Source organism: Pholis gunnellus (assembly GCF_910591455.1).
Source record: "Pholis gunnellus genome assembly, chromosome: 6".
NCBI classification, from domain to species: Eukaryota; Metazoa; Chordata; class Actinopteri; order Perciformes; family Pholidae; genus Pholis; species Pholis gunnellus.
Window position 1 is genome coordinate 18,705,511 of NC_136532.1, and position 16,051 is coordinate 18,721,561.

Below are 16,051 nucleotides of genomic sequence, written 5' to 3' on the forward strand. Positions count from 1 at the left end.
GTCAGGAGGGGCTTTAAATGCTAAATACATTAAAAGGTGCTACACACACAATTACAGCATTTCTATTGCCTCTCAAGCTGTAACCGCCACCGTACTGCAGAGCAGCAGCCGTGGGAGCCAGTGGGGCCTCCTCACATCGACAAACATGCACTAAAAGTGTGCACAGCCGGCCCGGCTATGTCAACAAAGAAACAAGAAGCTCGGATAACACACACACACCTAGAGGGGGCGACTGTGGCTGAGTGGAGAGCAGGGCCGTCTCTCAAAACAGACCCCGGCCCTGGCGCCACTGATTGCATGACGATGTGTCCTTGAGCAAGACACCACAGCTGTACCTACGGTATGATAGCGTCTGACTTGTAAGTCGCTGTGGATAAAAGCATCAGCTAAATGACTGTGATGTAGAGGGAGAGCAAATTCATTCATTGCTCAGGGAGACATTACTCCAATAGATCTTTAAATAGTTCATTCTTGTTTCCTGCTATATTAAGGATCTGAATCCTGTATATTGCACCTTTAAATAGGAAGTGAGATTGGAAAGCTGTAGGTGTTTCAAATAATATGAACAATAGCTCCATTGTATTATGTTCTCAGTAAGCCATGGCAGAATTCAACCAGCCTTCATTTATTTATTTACACCTATGTTGTTACTGCTGGGACCTCTAAAAATGTTTCCTGTGCTTAAATACATTGGAGGTGAAAAACACAAAAGAAATAAAACATGAATTGAGGTAATAATAATTACTTTATTTATGTTATTTCAGGATCAGTCTGACATGTTGCTCAATGGTCCAGAATAAAGGAACTGTTGGTTCAGGTGCCCCCTGTTGAGAGCACAGAGGTAAACACAACAAAGATGAAGAGTAAACTGTAAATAGAAGTGTGGTCCAATAACAAACGCTGAGGGAGGACTGGTCCCCATGCCCGTTAGGAGGTCTGGAGGAAGGATTTTACTCATCGTGGCCCTCATAGCCGCCAGGAAGAGCATTCAAGTGTGGATTGTGGAAAAGGGATTTGTTGCCATCTCCCCAAGGGAAGCGCTGTAAAGAAAAAAAAAGAAAAAATGAATGAAACACATAATCCAGTAAAAATATAGACAACTGTGGCATTTTTTAATGTGAATAATTTATGTTGCATGAAGTCAGACCTTGTTGCGAAAGCGAAGGTGGGAGTAAGGGACAAACTCTGGCTGTTCATGGGAGTGCTGCTGCTCTTTGAGGTACATGTTCAACATGCACACCGCAACACCAGGGAGGGCAACCACAAAAGAGATGATCTTCCATGTCTTGGCTGGAAGAGACAGACAATAATTATTAGTTTGACAACAAAAAAAAAGCAACCTGAAATCCAATCACATGAAACATTAGGGATAAATGTGCTTTTAAGGCAAAAGACACTTTAATAGGATATATGAAAGTGAAGTTTCATAATGTATTAACACTGCACCCACCAAATCTGACATTACTTAATGTTACACATAAATGTTGGATAGGTGACCTCACGCTACTACCCAGAGTGTGCGCTTTACCAGAGTTAAAATGTGGAAGGCCACCAGCTTATATCTCTGGACGCTACGAGGCAGTACACTTTCTACTGTCATTGTGAGCAAAAGACAGCAATGTGTGATGCTAAATGTTTCCTGTATAACTAAAGAAAAGTCACATAATCATTTAATAACAAGTTCTTCATCAGTTCCAGCAAAATACACATCGATGGGAAATAAATGGTAAAAGTTATTACTTACTTATTGCTTTTTGATTGAATAAATGTGCAGTTTCGTGATCATGTATTTCAAGGACATTATACCACTTACATATTATATATATATATATATATATATATATAAAATGCTACCTTGGTATTTAAACTTAAAACCAAGGTGACATATTCAACTTTCAGCCTTTAAAAGATATAGGAGCATCTTACTAGATGGAGTTTTATTAATGTAATAATTATAATGAGTAATAGTAATATAATTGTATATTTAAATAGAGCTGATAGGACCATGTTGTTGCTCTTTAGCTCACAGGACACATCGTTCGTGACCCTGCTCCACTTCAAAGCCATATAAAGAACGAACTTAAGTTCATTTGAACTACATTAAGACTGCACGAGTCACGTGGATGTTTCAATGAAGTGGCAGGTTCACATGACAACGTCTTTAGGTCAGAAAGACAATATTTTGAGCCGCTTCTTTTACGTGTTGTCGGCTCAAGGATTCAAACGCTACTGCTAATGCTAAACCAGCTAACGTTAGCTCAGCAAGGTCACTGTCAAAACATCAGAAGTTAGGTAAAAAATGAATGACATTAAATACAAATAAAGGATTAAAATGTCGCGCTACAATCACCTGCTTGCTCGCCGTGTCCGCCAGCAGCAGCAGCGGCAGAGAGCTGACGCCGGGTCTGGGTCAAATAAGACCGTAGCAACATTTGAGAGACGCGTCCGACAGCCGCCATTTTCCTTTCTGAGAGGCTCGGAGACCGGAAGGAATTCATTTGATTAGAAGTGTCACGTGGAAGTCAGACAGCTCCACTAAGCCACCAAGCGGTGAGACTGTGAACTACAGCGACTCAGTAGAAAAACTCAGTTCAAGTTTGCTGTCGTTCTGCCATTAAAGGTTTAACCAATCCAAATGAATCAGTGTGTGAAGGGAAAACCACTCTTTGAATGAAATGCACCTCATAGATAAAAGATTGCAAGAAGACATTGCTTTGTATAAAGTCACAAGTAAAACAAGTTCTACGGTATGGGGAAGCTGGTTTTCACTCACAGGAATACATAGTGGTAACTCAAACTTACAAAATCATACAAAACAGAACAAACTCTTATTTCCTGTTTTATTATGTAAATTGTAAATGTAAAATGTAAAACTGAATGATAGATACCTTCAAAATGGTGTGTTTAAAGTGTTTCTCTTTAAAGGGGAGGACTTTGTGTGATCTCATGATCAGAGTCCAACCTGAGAGATTCTGATAGATTCTGGTTGATGAAGGTAAGTGATTAATGTTCACTTTGTTTGCTCTTGAAATGACTTTGCAGTCATTCTTTTTATCATTTATATTAATCCATAACTGTGTAGGAATGTGCATTAATCCCTGTCGTGCATGTACAAATAACACCATAAATTATACACTAGATAGTCAGGATATCAATGAAGACAATCATTTATCATAATTTAAATTTAGCAAAACATTTAGTAGAATTAGCTGCATGTATTCAAACCCATTTGTGTATCATACAGTATATAACGGCAGAAATCCCTTTTATGTATTGAGCCGTTAATAGTTAACATATTAGGCTTGAAAACAAACAAGGCAGATTTGGTTGACCTCTTAATTGCCAAAACTATGGACTGAATACTTTATAAACTAAGTTTTTCTATTACAAATGGAAGCAACATAGTTGGACATATAATTTACTAACTGCATTAAAAAGTTTTTAAAAAAAAGTATTTTCCAATAGAATCTGCTCGTTTTCAGTAATGGAGACTCAGTATCACGAGTTTGGGTCGACTGATAACAGCTCTGTCCTCGGAGAGCACGAAACGACGGTACAAACCGGTAAGACATGTACAGGTCTTCTAATTTTGATCCAATAATGTCAGATGTCACCTTAAACTATGAATAATTGTATGTCAGTGTGTGCAGGTATGAAGAAGACAGTGGTTTGTGTTCTCTATGGAGTCCTGGTGCTGCTGCTGTTGATTCTGCTGATGGTCATTGGGATAAAATGTACGACTTTAAATTCAGTTTTCATGTAGCCAACTCACATTCTTCGTCTTATCATGTAACCTTTTTTTGTATCTTAAAGTCTCCCAGTTAAATAAGGAAATAACTGATGTCAAACTCAACCTTGAGAGAATCAGCAATGGAGGAACAACCTCATTGTCCAGTTCAGGTCAGGAAATAGTTTTCAGGTCTGGTTTTAATGATGTTCAGTCGATGCCCTCATTACAGCTTTTGTTTTATCGTTTCCAAATTTAAGGTTTAACACATGTGCAGGAAGTCCCCTTATCGAGACTTGACCCAGTTAGAGGTAAACACTGAATCCTTTAATATCAAATCAGAATTCACCCCCCCTCCCTAAACAAGCCGTCTTGACTTAATCCTCATCAAACCAGGAACATGTAGGGAAGGCTGGCTGTCTTTCCAGACAAGCTGCTACCTCCTATCCACCACGACCGCGACCTGGAGCAAAGCAGAGGAGCAGTGCCGAAAACACGGAGGACACTTAGTGGTTCTGAATAATGTTGTGGAACTGGTGAGGTTCAAGTTTACATCGGTTTGGCTCCATACATTTTAAATGGCGTCGTCTTTCTGCGACTGAATATAGGACTCTGATCAGGAGCACACAACCGTTCTCAGAATAAACAAAGGCCTCAAATAACCTGTTGCTACTTTTGATTCCTAGGACTACATTTCAGGAGTAGTGAATATCAAATATAGCTATTGGATTGGACTGGTGGAGCGAGAACATGAGGGACACTGGAGCTGGGTGGATGGAACGGACTTCAATTTAACCCCAACGTAAGCTATAAGAAATAAAATAATGTTTTGGTATGTTAAATTATAAGTAGCATATTCATTATTTCTTATCCTGTCAACGCTTGTGTTCAGGTTCTGGGATGACGGTCAGCCTGACAACTGGGACTACAGAGAGAACGGAGAGGACTGTGGGCAGATTCATGCTTCTGAGAGACGCAAACGCAAGATGTGGAACGATGCAGACTGTAATCTGCTTCATCTTTACATCTGTGAGACAAGAGCGTGAGAGACAGTGAACCTTTACCAACACAATATAAAATAATGGCTCAAATTAACACTGATGGAAATTATGTTTAAATATCCATTTATTCAGTTTCAGAGTCACAAAATGGATAAAAGTTGCATATACAATACACGTGTGAGGTCTTTGTTGGACAATAAAACAGAAACTGAGTACAGTTGCTTTTATTAGAGATACTCTACAAAGTGCTTCGGCTTACGTGCAGTGCTCACTGGGAAGGTGTTTATTTCCTTCATTATAGTCGGCCTTGGCAAAGCACATGGCTGCGTTCCTGTCACACTCGCAGATGAACTTCTCACAGGAATTGTTGTCCTCTAAATAACAAAGACGGAAGAGCAGCAGTCGAGTGAGGGAGAAGAAAATAAAATAAATACAGGGTGAACCACACTATTTTTATCCCTCATCCACATACTGACAACTCAATATTAAAGATGTCATTGGAAGTGTTGTTGAACGCTCACTCAGGCAGGTGAAGATCTTGTTGGCCTCGTCACACCTGTAGCTGTATACATTAGTGTAGGGGTTGTCTATGACTGGCACGCAATCGTCGTGTTGCAAGGCATCACCGTAGCACTGGTCGTGGACCTCGCAGCATCTGCAACATACAGAAAGCATAAAGGTGATCACACCACCTTCTTTACATCATGATGAAGCAAATAACACTCAAAGATATTCAGCATACAATCACAGAAGATTAAGATTCCTGTTTCCTACAAATTTGTTTTAAAAAGAGATGTCATCACATATTTACACAGCCTCTGAAAGAACACACATTTCCAGTTTTACCTTTGTTCAAACAGAAACACAGATAAAGATGAAGAGAAGAAGACTAACAACTAAACATACAGTATATTCACATTCAAGAAGCTGGAACAAGTAAATACATTTGTGTCAAACTAAATTCAATTCACCTCCATTGTCTTGGAGTGACTGCAGGAGTCTCAGAGGACTACATTTGACAACCTTTGTACACAAAACTAAAACTGGTGCTTGCAACGACACCATTAGAAGCAAGTCAGAAAATGTGTTTTTGTCTTATTGTGATTCAACCTTTTAAATAAGAAACAGATCAGCATTACTTGTCAAGATCATCTACAGGTGTGCCAGAGCCCCCCAGCCCACAGTAGCAGCCATAGTCAGTGTAGTCGAATATCGGCGAGCTGTCAGGTTGAGCGCAGAGGATCATCGCACTGAACTGCAACAAATGATTTCTCTGCAACAAAGGTTTTCTCTGCAGCACTATGGGACACAATGGAGACATCTCAGACGAAGCTAGTTCCCATCTCAAAACCACCATGACATAAAAATATCCCTGATGCCGATCAATAAGACATGCAAAGCTCTCAAAGTCATCCTGAGAGGTGTTCTACTTCCGAGTACTCACGGGCTATGTGGCTGAGCAACAGGATGAGCATGGAGTGAATCAGACGCATCTTGCAGGTGAAGATGTGGAATGTAAAGCTAAAGCCTTCTAGTCTCTCGCTATCCCACCCCAGCAGCTGCAGCTTGTGAGCAAGCGGGGCTGGGTCCAATCATTAATTAGTGCCATGGTGGAGGCTGGGAGAGCCACACAGAAGCAGAGTTCAAGCTCTCTGTGTGTGTGTGTGTGTGTGTGTGTGTGTGTGTGTGTGTGTGTGTGTGTGTGTGTGTGTGTGTGTGTGTGTGTGTGTGTGTGTGTGTGTGTGTGTGTGTGTGTGTGTGTGCGCGCGCGCATGTGTTTTTTACAACCGTTTTCACCTCAAGCTGACTAGTACTCCTCATGACGGGTAAACTGAATCTCAGGTGTAAAAATAGTGGAATGCCCCTTTAATAATTCTGATCTCCTTGTTGACTTGAACGTTATCCTTTTTATTTACAGCGGTGCCAACCCTTTAACAGATCTTAACACTAAGACCGGTTTGTGCATCTGAAGCTAAATTTACCAATGCTGCCTCCTGCTGTTCAGTCTTAGAACAGCTTTTTTTCCCCTGGTAATCACAGCACACTTCTGCTCCTGATACACGCTGTCAACTGAGAAGCCGATTTACAGCCATATTTAGTTAGCATGTAGCTAGCAGGTGCAAGTGTTCAGGGTTTCAGCGTTATAGGTGCATTGTGATGGGTGAGACAAAAAAGTAAATATCTTTAGAGTTTGGCTCGGTGGTCACCTGTCATACAATGAAAGCACAAACACGAGAATCATCTTTGTGTCCCTTGTAGAATATACACACTTGATCATTCACTACATTTAGGGACAAGAAGGGAATACAAGTTGTGTTCAATGTTGTTAAATAATATCAAATGACTTGCAGCAAAGTCTTCTTGTTGGTTGCTGAAGAATTTTACACAAATTATGATGTTAAAAATATGTATTTATGTAAGCTTCCAGGAAGCATCCATGTTCTGTGTTGGGCCACTGCACGTTTAACAGGAGTCTACAGCCATGCCAGCAGCTCTGTGTGGCTGTACTTAGGCACAGCTGAGCTAAATGCTAACAGTAACAATGCTAACATGCTGTCATTTAGCAGGTAGTATTTACAAGGTTCACCATCATAGTTTTGCATGATAGCATGCTAACATTTGCTAATCAGCATTTAACACAAAGTACCGTTTAGGCTGACAGCAGGGATTTGGTCATGAACCAAAGTATTGGAAGAATTGAAATGATGACCTGATGATGGCACGAGAGGAAAAGTCATAGATCTTATCCTCTAGAGGTCTCTATGCAGCAAATATCACAGCAGTCTATCTAATAGTTGCAGCATAGCCAAATAGGTGTTAAATGCCTGAGCAGCAGGTGAACACGTTTCAATGAAAGCATAGTTTTGGTGTAAATACTCCTCTCACCTGATAAATTAACTTTAACCAGTACTGTCACAAATACAAACATGTTTCCATAGAAGCACGTGAAACACTGTGAGTGTAAATGGCTGCTTGTAAATATCAGTGTAGTGTATTTCACTTGAGTGTATGGAGCTAATCTAGGGGTTGCTCCCACAATTAGGTGTTTTGCATATTGATGAAATGATACTCTTGGTTTAAAGTTGTTGTAACATTCGCTGTATTTTCTTGCTATTTAATACTGATTTTAATACCGCTATATTGAAAGCATTCTTCCATCCTTAAACTCCTGTTTGCATCCCTCAAACCTTGTGTGTTACAATATGTGCTCTCCATACCTCCTGTCGTCCCCTCGGAGGGGTGTGTGTGTGTGTGTGTGTGTGTGTGTGTGTGTGCGTGTGTGTGTGTGTGTGTGTGTGTGTGTGTGTGTGTGTGTGTGTGTGTGTGTGTGTGTGTGTGAGTGATAATAGTCTGACCCTCTAGTGTGGTGTTTTGAGATCCATTATTACTGCTGTTTGTTAGTGTCTCTTTCCTTTAAAGGAAGTAGTTTTCCGTTGTTGCCTTTGTGAGCATCTTTTCGTTAACAAATCATTTTTTGATTATTCATCTGTTGCCCATGACTCTTTTTCCCTGGGTTATTTACTTTGTTACTCCCCTCATCCCCTAGACCCTAATCGGGTAACATAACACCTATATTGACTCCTGACTTTGAGGGGGGTCCTTTGTGGCCAATGGCCAAGAGTCACCCAATCTCTTACTCTATACTCTATATACACTATACATTATGCAACATGTATACATATGCAAACAGTATGCATACATAAACATACACATATACAGACACACACTAATGCTTGTTACCTACATGTTTGTATTTCATTATTTTCATTATAGTGTCATGTTTCTTGTGTATATTGTTTTCTTTTCCTAAAGTGACCCAGCTTGGGCAATGTGCAGTGGAAAGTCTTGGGAAGTGTGAACTATTTACACAGCTGTGTTGGAAACTTGTTTTAAATTCAACTCCTGTTTAGAGAAGGTAAAAGCAAACATGAGCGAGGACAGAGTGAACTGAAAGGAAAGACCAAATAGATCAGGGAATATCTGATTAGGGTATTTCAAAAATACATGTGAAAAGATCAAAAGGAAATTATAACAAATGTGCTGCCTAACCTGTGAGGGGAAAATAAATGAGTCCTTGTCTATCTTGTCTTGTTGTATTACCTGTGGATATTTTATTTACCTGAAATGTAAGCTACCAACAGGATCATAATAATTAATATTATTATTTTTGTTGTTATTACTACTACTATAATTATCATTCCCATAGCTTTAGTTATATGATTTGGCATCTAGCTGAGAAAGCCCAAACTTGAACAAGATTTGGAAAATCATTGCTCCTATATTGACCGAATATCAATCGGGCTTCATTTATGATTGGACAGCTGATGTGCAGTGACATTCAGTATCAAGGCACTAGTGGAAGTTGTAAAATGCTTGTGAGAACAAAGCTTAAAGCTGTCAGTCTTCTTGTTTGCTCTTGCTTTTGACTGATAGCTGGGTCTAAGAAGAGAAAACATAAAACTGATCATATGTTTTACTGTCACACCTGTAAAATAACGTGTTAATACAGGCTGAGGTAAACGCAATTCTCAAGTAGAAACTTTAGAACAAGTAGCTCATTTAAAGTGCCCACCCTCTTGTCACTCTCTCTCTCTCTTATCTCTAGTTTTCTCTCACCTCCTGTTATAAAAGAACAGGCTGCACCAAAATGTATCTTCTTCTGACTGCAGCCATGAATCTGACAGCTCCTCTGCTGCTGCTACTTCTCACTGGTAAGCTTGAACAAGCTGTCAATATGTATAACTCCTGAAAATGACACATATTGCAAACATGTGCTGTTTGTAAAATTGTCTTCAGCGCTCAATTCATAACTTGAGCATTCATAACCGTTATTTTAAGGATATGCCTTCTCTGATTTATCCATCATGTGTTCTTATTTGTCTGCCTCACATTTCTTAACCAGCTTGTACAGCCAGTGGCGCGGTGCTGCCCAAGGCCTTATGGCAGTTTGCGAATATGATCCAATGTGCTCAGCCTGGCGTGAACCCTCTACTTTACAACGATTACGGCTGCTGGTGCGGCCTCGGAGGAACGGGAAGCCCTGTGGATGACTTGGACATGTAGGATGCAAACATTGCCCAATTTGGTTTTCATCAATTTAAGAATGAAAGTAACCTGAGGTCTCCTGTTTTCTTAGGTGCTGTGAAGTTCATGATAAATGCTATAGAGCAAGCAGAAAGGCTCCTGGCTGCACGGCTATTGTGGACCTTCCCTATGTTCTTGTCTATGATTTCACCTGTTCAACTCAACAAGTGACCTGCTCAGGTAAGACCATGACCGCACTACGATGGCTTGTCCAACTCATTTAGACATCAAATTTGACATATTTTCGGTGAAATTCTGCAACGACACTGTTAACAAAAAAATCTTGATTTTATGAATCTTGATTTTGGGTGGATTTCATTGGCTGGTTAAAAGAACAGCACTGTACTGTATAGAAGATTACACAAGGCTGCATCTGTGGCCCTGTGTGTACTGTACATACAACTGTGTTTAGACAGCTATATATAGGTATTATACAGCCGGGGAATGAGGTTTGATTCCCAGTTGGGAGTACCTAACTGCAAACAAATGCTTCCCTATACTGCAGAGCACTTGCACACTGGTACTTACTGATAATGTGAGAGGGAGCTTCATGTTACGTTATTATTGAGCGGCTATCTGTCAATTTCCTGACTCAACTCTGTCTCCGCAGCTACCAACAATAAGTGTCAGGCTGCCGTGTGTGAGTGTGATCGAGTGGCGGCTCACTGCTTTGCTCAGACTGCATTCAACCCTGATAACAAAAACCTGGATCCCAAAGTCCACTGTGTCGACTGAGTTATCCAATCCATGAAAACACACAAAGGGTTGGATTTCTAACCTATTTCTTTTCTAATTTCTCTGTAATTTGTACACAAAACCAGATGTAAAAGAAGTTTGATTTTGTACAATAGCATCAGTTTGAAATAAAATAGGCAAGTGAGATTCTCAGTGTGAGTCGATGTCCTTGTGTCTGTTTGCTCACATATGGAGAGCTTGTGTAGCACAGGTTGCAGTAGTGCTTATCGCACCATTGTATTTTTCCAGACACAATTTCTGTTCACTTAAATATGTAAAGCAACACTTGAGGCAGGTTTCCACTTACGCATCATGTGTTATAAGAAAGAAAGCTTTAGGTTGTTGTAGTTATGGTTGGATCATGAATTAACATACATTGTGCAGCAACTTTAAATACATTTTATTCGATTATGAGATTACAGGATGGTAAAACGGATGTATCAAATGTTTAGACTTGATATCAGGAGGATAATTAGTTGCAGATTTAACAAAACAATGCGAGCAGCGGCTGTGCACAACAACAGATGAATTATATGAATTTTAAAATAAGAGGCTGCATCATAGCGCTGTGGATTATACTGGTTTGTAGAGAAGTGTGGTCACATATTTCTTTTTGTATCGGTGCGTTGCACTGAGGACCATCACGCCGTCCTGAAAAACAATGACAAGAAGAGTATTTTGATAAAAATGGGGTAGATAGCTGAAGTTTACACTATTCAAGCAGAAATTGTTAGACCTAAAAATAGTTTGCTTTACCACAGAAAATAAGGGAAAGTCATTAAATAATAAGCTTTAGAAGATAAAGAGAATGTGCGTTCAAAAGACAGAACAAGAGATATTTGTTGACCAGCATTTTATGCATGTTGTATGTCGTATGCATGACATGCAGCACACAATTTCCCATCAGTCTGAACAAAATCCATTTAGTGGTGTTGAAGATATTTTGTCTCTCAGACAGATGAAGTTGATCCATAATTTCCGCCTGAGTGACAACCATAAACTAGAATTACAGCCTCGCGGTTGTATGCCTCCACCAACACGACATGTTGCACTTTATATCACTGTCTGTCCAAAAAAGTCACTTCATCATTTTATCCTATTAGACATTTGTGTGAAATTGTCATAATGAGCATATGAATTCTTGAGTTATGGCCAAAAAATATGCTTTGCAAGGTCACAGTAATCTTTGACCACCAAATTCCAATCAGTTCAACCTTGAATGCAACTGAATAAAGAAATTCCCTCCAGGCCTTCCTGAGATATCACGTAGACGAGCATGGACCGGACAACCTGAAAACATAATGAATAAAAAAAAACATATATGCTACAGGAGGATCTGTTACCTTGATGGAGAGGGCGTACAGGTGATTCAGCATCACATGGTTGGGTTCTGGAAGCAGCGTTGGGTCACACTGATGAGGATTTAAAGAGAGGATGAGTTTGACTAAATTGCATGCTGTCATAACAGGTCTCTAAAGTGCTGTGTGCACCACTGAGACGAGCGTGTATTCCAGCATTCAGCCTGTACTTACAGAAATACCCGTGTCCTTGTTGAGCAGCACTTGCAGCAGGTGGGGAGGTAAGTAGGGAGGATTCTTGATCTTGTCCTCTGGCTTGGTCACATATGCATCCTGTAGGTAGGGGCCGGGAGGGGAACTGGACAAGTCTGGGGAAGAATGAACACACAGCACTATTTAATACAGCGCTAAATCAAGAGAATGAGGTATAAACGACTCCTCAAGGTTCATGCATTAGCAAATGTCATTGACGAATATAATCTACTCTAAAGCGTTATAGTTAACTTTACTATGATCATTGGCTTTACTGCACCAGATTAAGTTTCCCACAAGTCATTTGTTTTAATATGGCACACATTCTAATATTTAAAGTTCATTAAAACTCTCTTCAATGATATCTGGGCAGTCTGAAAGTAGTTCATAATGAATGCCAGTACCTGAGATGTCTGCAGAATCCTCCGAGTCGATCCTGAGAGCGTCAAAGACTTCAAAGTCAGTTGTCTTCACCTGGATGACATTATTAACTGTGCCAGTTTTAGACGTCATCACGGCCTGGGAATGTGTAAACAGAAATGTGATACAGACGCTCGTGAGTGTGGAGTAGGCATTTCTACAAACATGGACAAATACAAGCACATTGGTTATATATAAATTATCATTATATATTATATAAAAAGGTGGATGATCTCTAAAACGTAAGCTTTCACTCACCCCAGTAGGATCCAAGGTCCACTGACCGTCTACACAGAACTTGTACTGGTGCTCTCCCTCTGGCAGGTCCACAATAGCCACAAAGTTTTTCTGACTGGGTTTGAAAGACATTTGCGTGTTATACATCTCCATCAGTACACACAGATCCAGGATGTACAATCTGGTGATGCGTCCTGCACGAGTCGAACTACCTTTTGTTGAGAGGGATCTTGGTGGCCCAGTTGTTAAAGGAGCCGGACACAAAGACTTCCTTGGCGGCCCCCGGCCACCTGAACATAGTGGGTCTGTCCTGGGTTGGACTTTTGCTATCACTCTCCAGGTCATGCTGCCAGGCCAGAAATTCCTGTATTTCCTCAGGAGCCTGCACAGCATGATATAAATGTATTGTTGCCATTATAATAAATGCACCTTCAACCTCTGCCACTGTTCCACAACACAACACTTCCTGACCGAACGACCGGCTGTTTTCTTGCAAACTCTTTGATTTTTGTCATCTGCGTTCTTAGTTTTAGGTAAGTTCTTTTAAGATAAATATGTTACCTGCCAATTCAATTTAAAGTGATAGATTAGATGAATAGTTTTCATGATTGCACATATGATTTATATACATAATGTATGACTTTGTACATACAGTAGGCTATGTAAGGCCTCGCCTGCATCTATGACAGCTATTTAGCAAATCCTGTATATATGCAGTCACTTTTTATTTACTGCATTTAACTATTTCAAAATGATACGTCTTGGAGTTGTATAAAATCATGTATTAATACAGCAGCGTTCACAACATAATGAGCGATATTTCATTCATCAATATTTCAATATTTGTATTATATTTGTTATAACTTATGCATTCCCATCTGCAATTTTGCCCAATTTTATACAAACAGTTTTACTAAAGCATGCGAAAAGTTTTTATATCTATTTCCTTCCTTCCAGGCAGCCTTGTACTGCATCATCATCATCATCACTCTTTCATCTATTAGCATAACGTATGAGCACTGCTTAGTTGTTTGGTTAATTAACACTTTAAAAATGTGATGTGAAAAAAAAAAAACACAATGAAAACTTTCCTCCAAAGTAAATAACTGTATGTTGCCCCTAAAAAATGGATATAGACTAAAGTCACAGCAGGGAAACAGGAAAATATTGTAAAATTACAAATAATAACTATAACCTGCAACTCTCCGAATAATGAGAGCTTATAATCAACTGTAAATATACACATCCAGCGTCTCAAACCTAGGGATGCTCACAAGTCACTTTTCTGCAAGTCACTGTGTGAGCAACTTCAGTGCGACCTGGTCCAACACCCCGTCTCTGTTTACCTTTGTGTCTTCTCTCTGGAAAAGGTCTCCGTCCTCTGAGTTGTCTATCAGGATGTTGGGGCTTGCCTCTTTCCCTCTCTCACTCCCACTGGACCTGTCGCTGCTGCTGTTCCCCATCCTGGGGCATTAAACACTGCAAGACACACACACACACACCAAATCAAGTCATTACCACCAGGAGTCCCGGATGACTGCAAGTCCAATGATCCTCTGAAATACCAGAGTTAACCAGCATATCTCGCTGGTGATTCATAGGTTTCATTGTACAGCAATAGAAGCCTATGGTAATGAAAGACAACCCACCTAAGTCTTCCCAGGGGAGGTTTGGTTGGATGTGGTCTTATCAAACGGAGGTCTCTGGTCTCGTGCACATCTGTTTGGGGTTTCTGGATGTACAAACGTCCCCGGTGCTCTTATCGTTGTTGTTTTCGTCTCTGAACGGCAGAAGTTTTCCTCTCGGACGAGAAGCACAACCATGAGGCGGAGCAGAGTTCACCGTCCCGCAGGCTAACACCAGACGAGCAGTCACTTGTTTTGTTTATGCTCTTTCTTTTTCCTTTTTCCTACCACTAGTTATTCTTCTAATCCCCCGACGTCTGCTGTACTTTGCGCGTTTTCGCCATTTAGGGGAAACCTCGGTGTTTGTGTGTGTGTGTGTGTGTGTGTGTGTGTGTGTGTGTGTAGGGACGAAAACACACCTCTTCCGCCTCCTGTCCTCGAGCTCAGCGAGTTTTAGTTTAACCCGATTGTTGCCAACTATGTTGTGGTAACGTTAGCAGATGATTTACACGTGAATTACATGATTTAAAAAACAGATATACGAGTTTTTAATCATAAAATAACACCAAAGCTGTCAGTGGGTTTGGTAAATTTAAACAAATGGGCCAATTACGGTATGTCCTGTATATAAAATGCAGATAAGAACAATACTGGTTTATTTATGAGGGAATCAGATAGAAACAAAAGAAAAACAAAAGATTCATATGACGAATATTCTTGAAAAGGAGTAGTAGTAAATTAGTGGTTCCCAACCTGGCAGCCCTGCAAAGGGTCACTCAGTAAATCTGAATTAACATAAGAAACTGAAAACAAACATTTGTTTTACTAAATTAGTTTCATTCTTTAGATTTTAATTGTATTATTGGATAACATGACATCTTCAGGCCTCTAACAATTATTCAAATACAGAATGACATTCTGTCAAAATAATTTAAAAATACCTCAAACACATCTTGGCCACACAAAGATGTGTTGAGGTGTATTAAAATGTATAATTAAAATGATTATTTACATATTTTGACGTATAGATCAGTGAGAGGCCTGTAAAGCAGACCGCTATAGTCAGTAGAGTCTTTTAAGATTCCTGCTGCTCAGCAGGGGAGTGTCCTTGAGCCATATCACACTTATTTATCTGAGGCGTTCTCACGGCTATCCTGTTTCATGTGATTCACATGTCTAAAGCCTATAACTGTACACACTCATAATAAAAACAGTCAGCAGTATTTCAGTGTTATTCCTAACACTAGGTCACGTTTTTTTCTCTTCTCGGGGTTGTGGAGAGCTACAGTACCTGTAATCACTGTTTTAGTCACTGAGTATTCATCAGACAGAAAAAATACCTGATTAACAGAAATCTGTAAAAAAAAAAAAAAAAGTAGATTTCTAGTAAATAAAATCCTCTTTCACACTGTCTGACAGTATCCAGTATGTTCTGTATTGGCTTGTTTCAGCTGTTTATTAAAGTTGTATAATGTTTATTAGAGTGTCTATTAGCACTTCTGTGTTATTTCTGTCGCATTAAATCAGACATACAGTCCTGTCCAACTTCTTTCTGTGGACAATTTGCTACGGTGTTTATATGCGCAAAATACCAGCATGCTGCATTGTTATCAACTGTTGCTAACCAAGGCTAACAACGGCTAATCTGGCTGAGGCAAACCCCATCAAGAT

The 16,051-nt window shown here is 39.9% G+C and overlaps 5 protein-coding genes across 5 annotated transcripts; 2 read left to right on the forward strand and 3 right to left on the reverse strand.

The window, feature by feature from the left end:
* Positions 1-726: 726 nt before the first annotated feature.
* cox6a1 (cytochrome c oxidase subunit 6A1) lies at positions 727-2,473 on the reverse strand. The gene is made up of 3 exons (XM_079161716.1): positions 2,351-2,473; positions 1,148-1,290; positions 727-1,040 (listed from the first exon to the last, which is right to left on the reverse strand). Exons 1-3 carry the CDS (start codon positions 2,457-2,459, stop codon positions 951-953), a joined length of 342 nt encoding a protein of 113 aa, XP_079017842.1. The 5' UTR covers positions 2,460-2,473; the 3' UTR covers positions 727-950.
* Positions 2,474-3,484: 1,011 nt separating this feature from the next.
* On the forward strand, positions 3,485-4,773 carry LOC306697020 (perlucin-like protein; the record flags this gene model as incomplete). The annotated part of the gene is made up of 6 exons (XM_079160758.1): positions 3,485-3,563; positions 3,651-3,734; positions 3,814-3,900; positions 4,124-4,263; positions 4,414-4,529; positions 4,620-4,773. 6 exons carry the CDS (start codon positions 3,485-3,487, stop codon positions 4,771-4,773), a joined length of 660 nt encoding a protein of 219 aa, XP_079016884.1.
* A 210-nt stretch (positions 4,774-4,983) lies between these two features.
* Positions 4,984-5,974, reverse strand: LOC306697021 (phospholipase A2-like; the record flags this gene model as incomplete). The annotated part of the gene is made up of 3 exons (XM_079160759.1): positions 4,984-5,102; positions 5,250-5,383; positions 5,868-5,974. 3 exons carry the CDS (start codon positions 5,972-5,974, stop codon positions 4,984-4,986), a joined length of 360 nt encoding a protein of 119 aa, XP_079016885.1.
* A 3,372-nt stretch (positions 5,975-9,346) lies between these two features.
* Positions 9,347-10,701, forward strand: LOC306697145 (phospholipase A2, minor isoenzyme-like). The gene is made up of 4 exons (XM_079160905.1): positions 9,347-9,440; positions 9,632-9,788; positions 9,866-9,993; positions 10,424-10,701. The coding sequence occupies exons 1-4, from the start codon at positions 9,377-9,379 to the stop codon at positions 10,546-10,548; spliced, it is 474 nt and encodes a 157-aa protein (XP_079017031.1). The 5' UTR covers positions 9,347-9,376; the 3' UTR covers positions 10,549-10,701.
* A 233-nt stretch (positions 10,702-10,934) lies between these two features.
* Positions 10,935-14,777, reverse strand: prkab1b (protein kinase, AMP-activated, beta 1 non-catalytic subunit, b). Its single transcript, XM_079161441.1, has 8 exons — positions 14,405-14,777; positions 14,102-14,234; positions 12,968-13,137; positions 12,777-12,870; positions 12,503-12,617; positions 12,081-12,214; positions 11,892-11,960; positions 10,935-11,199 (listed from the first exon to the last, which is right to left on the reverse strand). The coding sequence occupies exons 2-8, from the start codon at positions 14,216-14,218 to the stop codon at positions 11,122-11,124; spliced, it is 777 nt and encodes a 258-aa protein (XP_079017567.1). The 5' UTR covers positions 14,219-14,234; positions 14,405-14,777; the 3' UTR covers positions 10,935-11,121.
* Between the last annotated feature and the right edge of the window lie 1,274 nt (positions 14,778-16,051).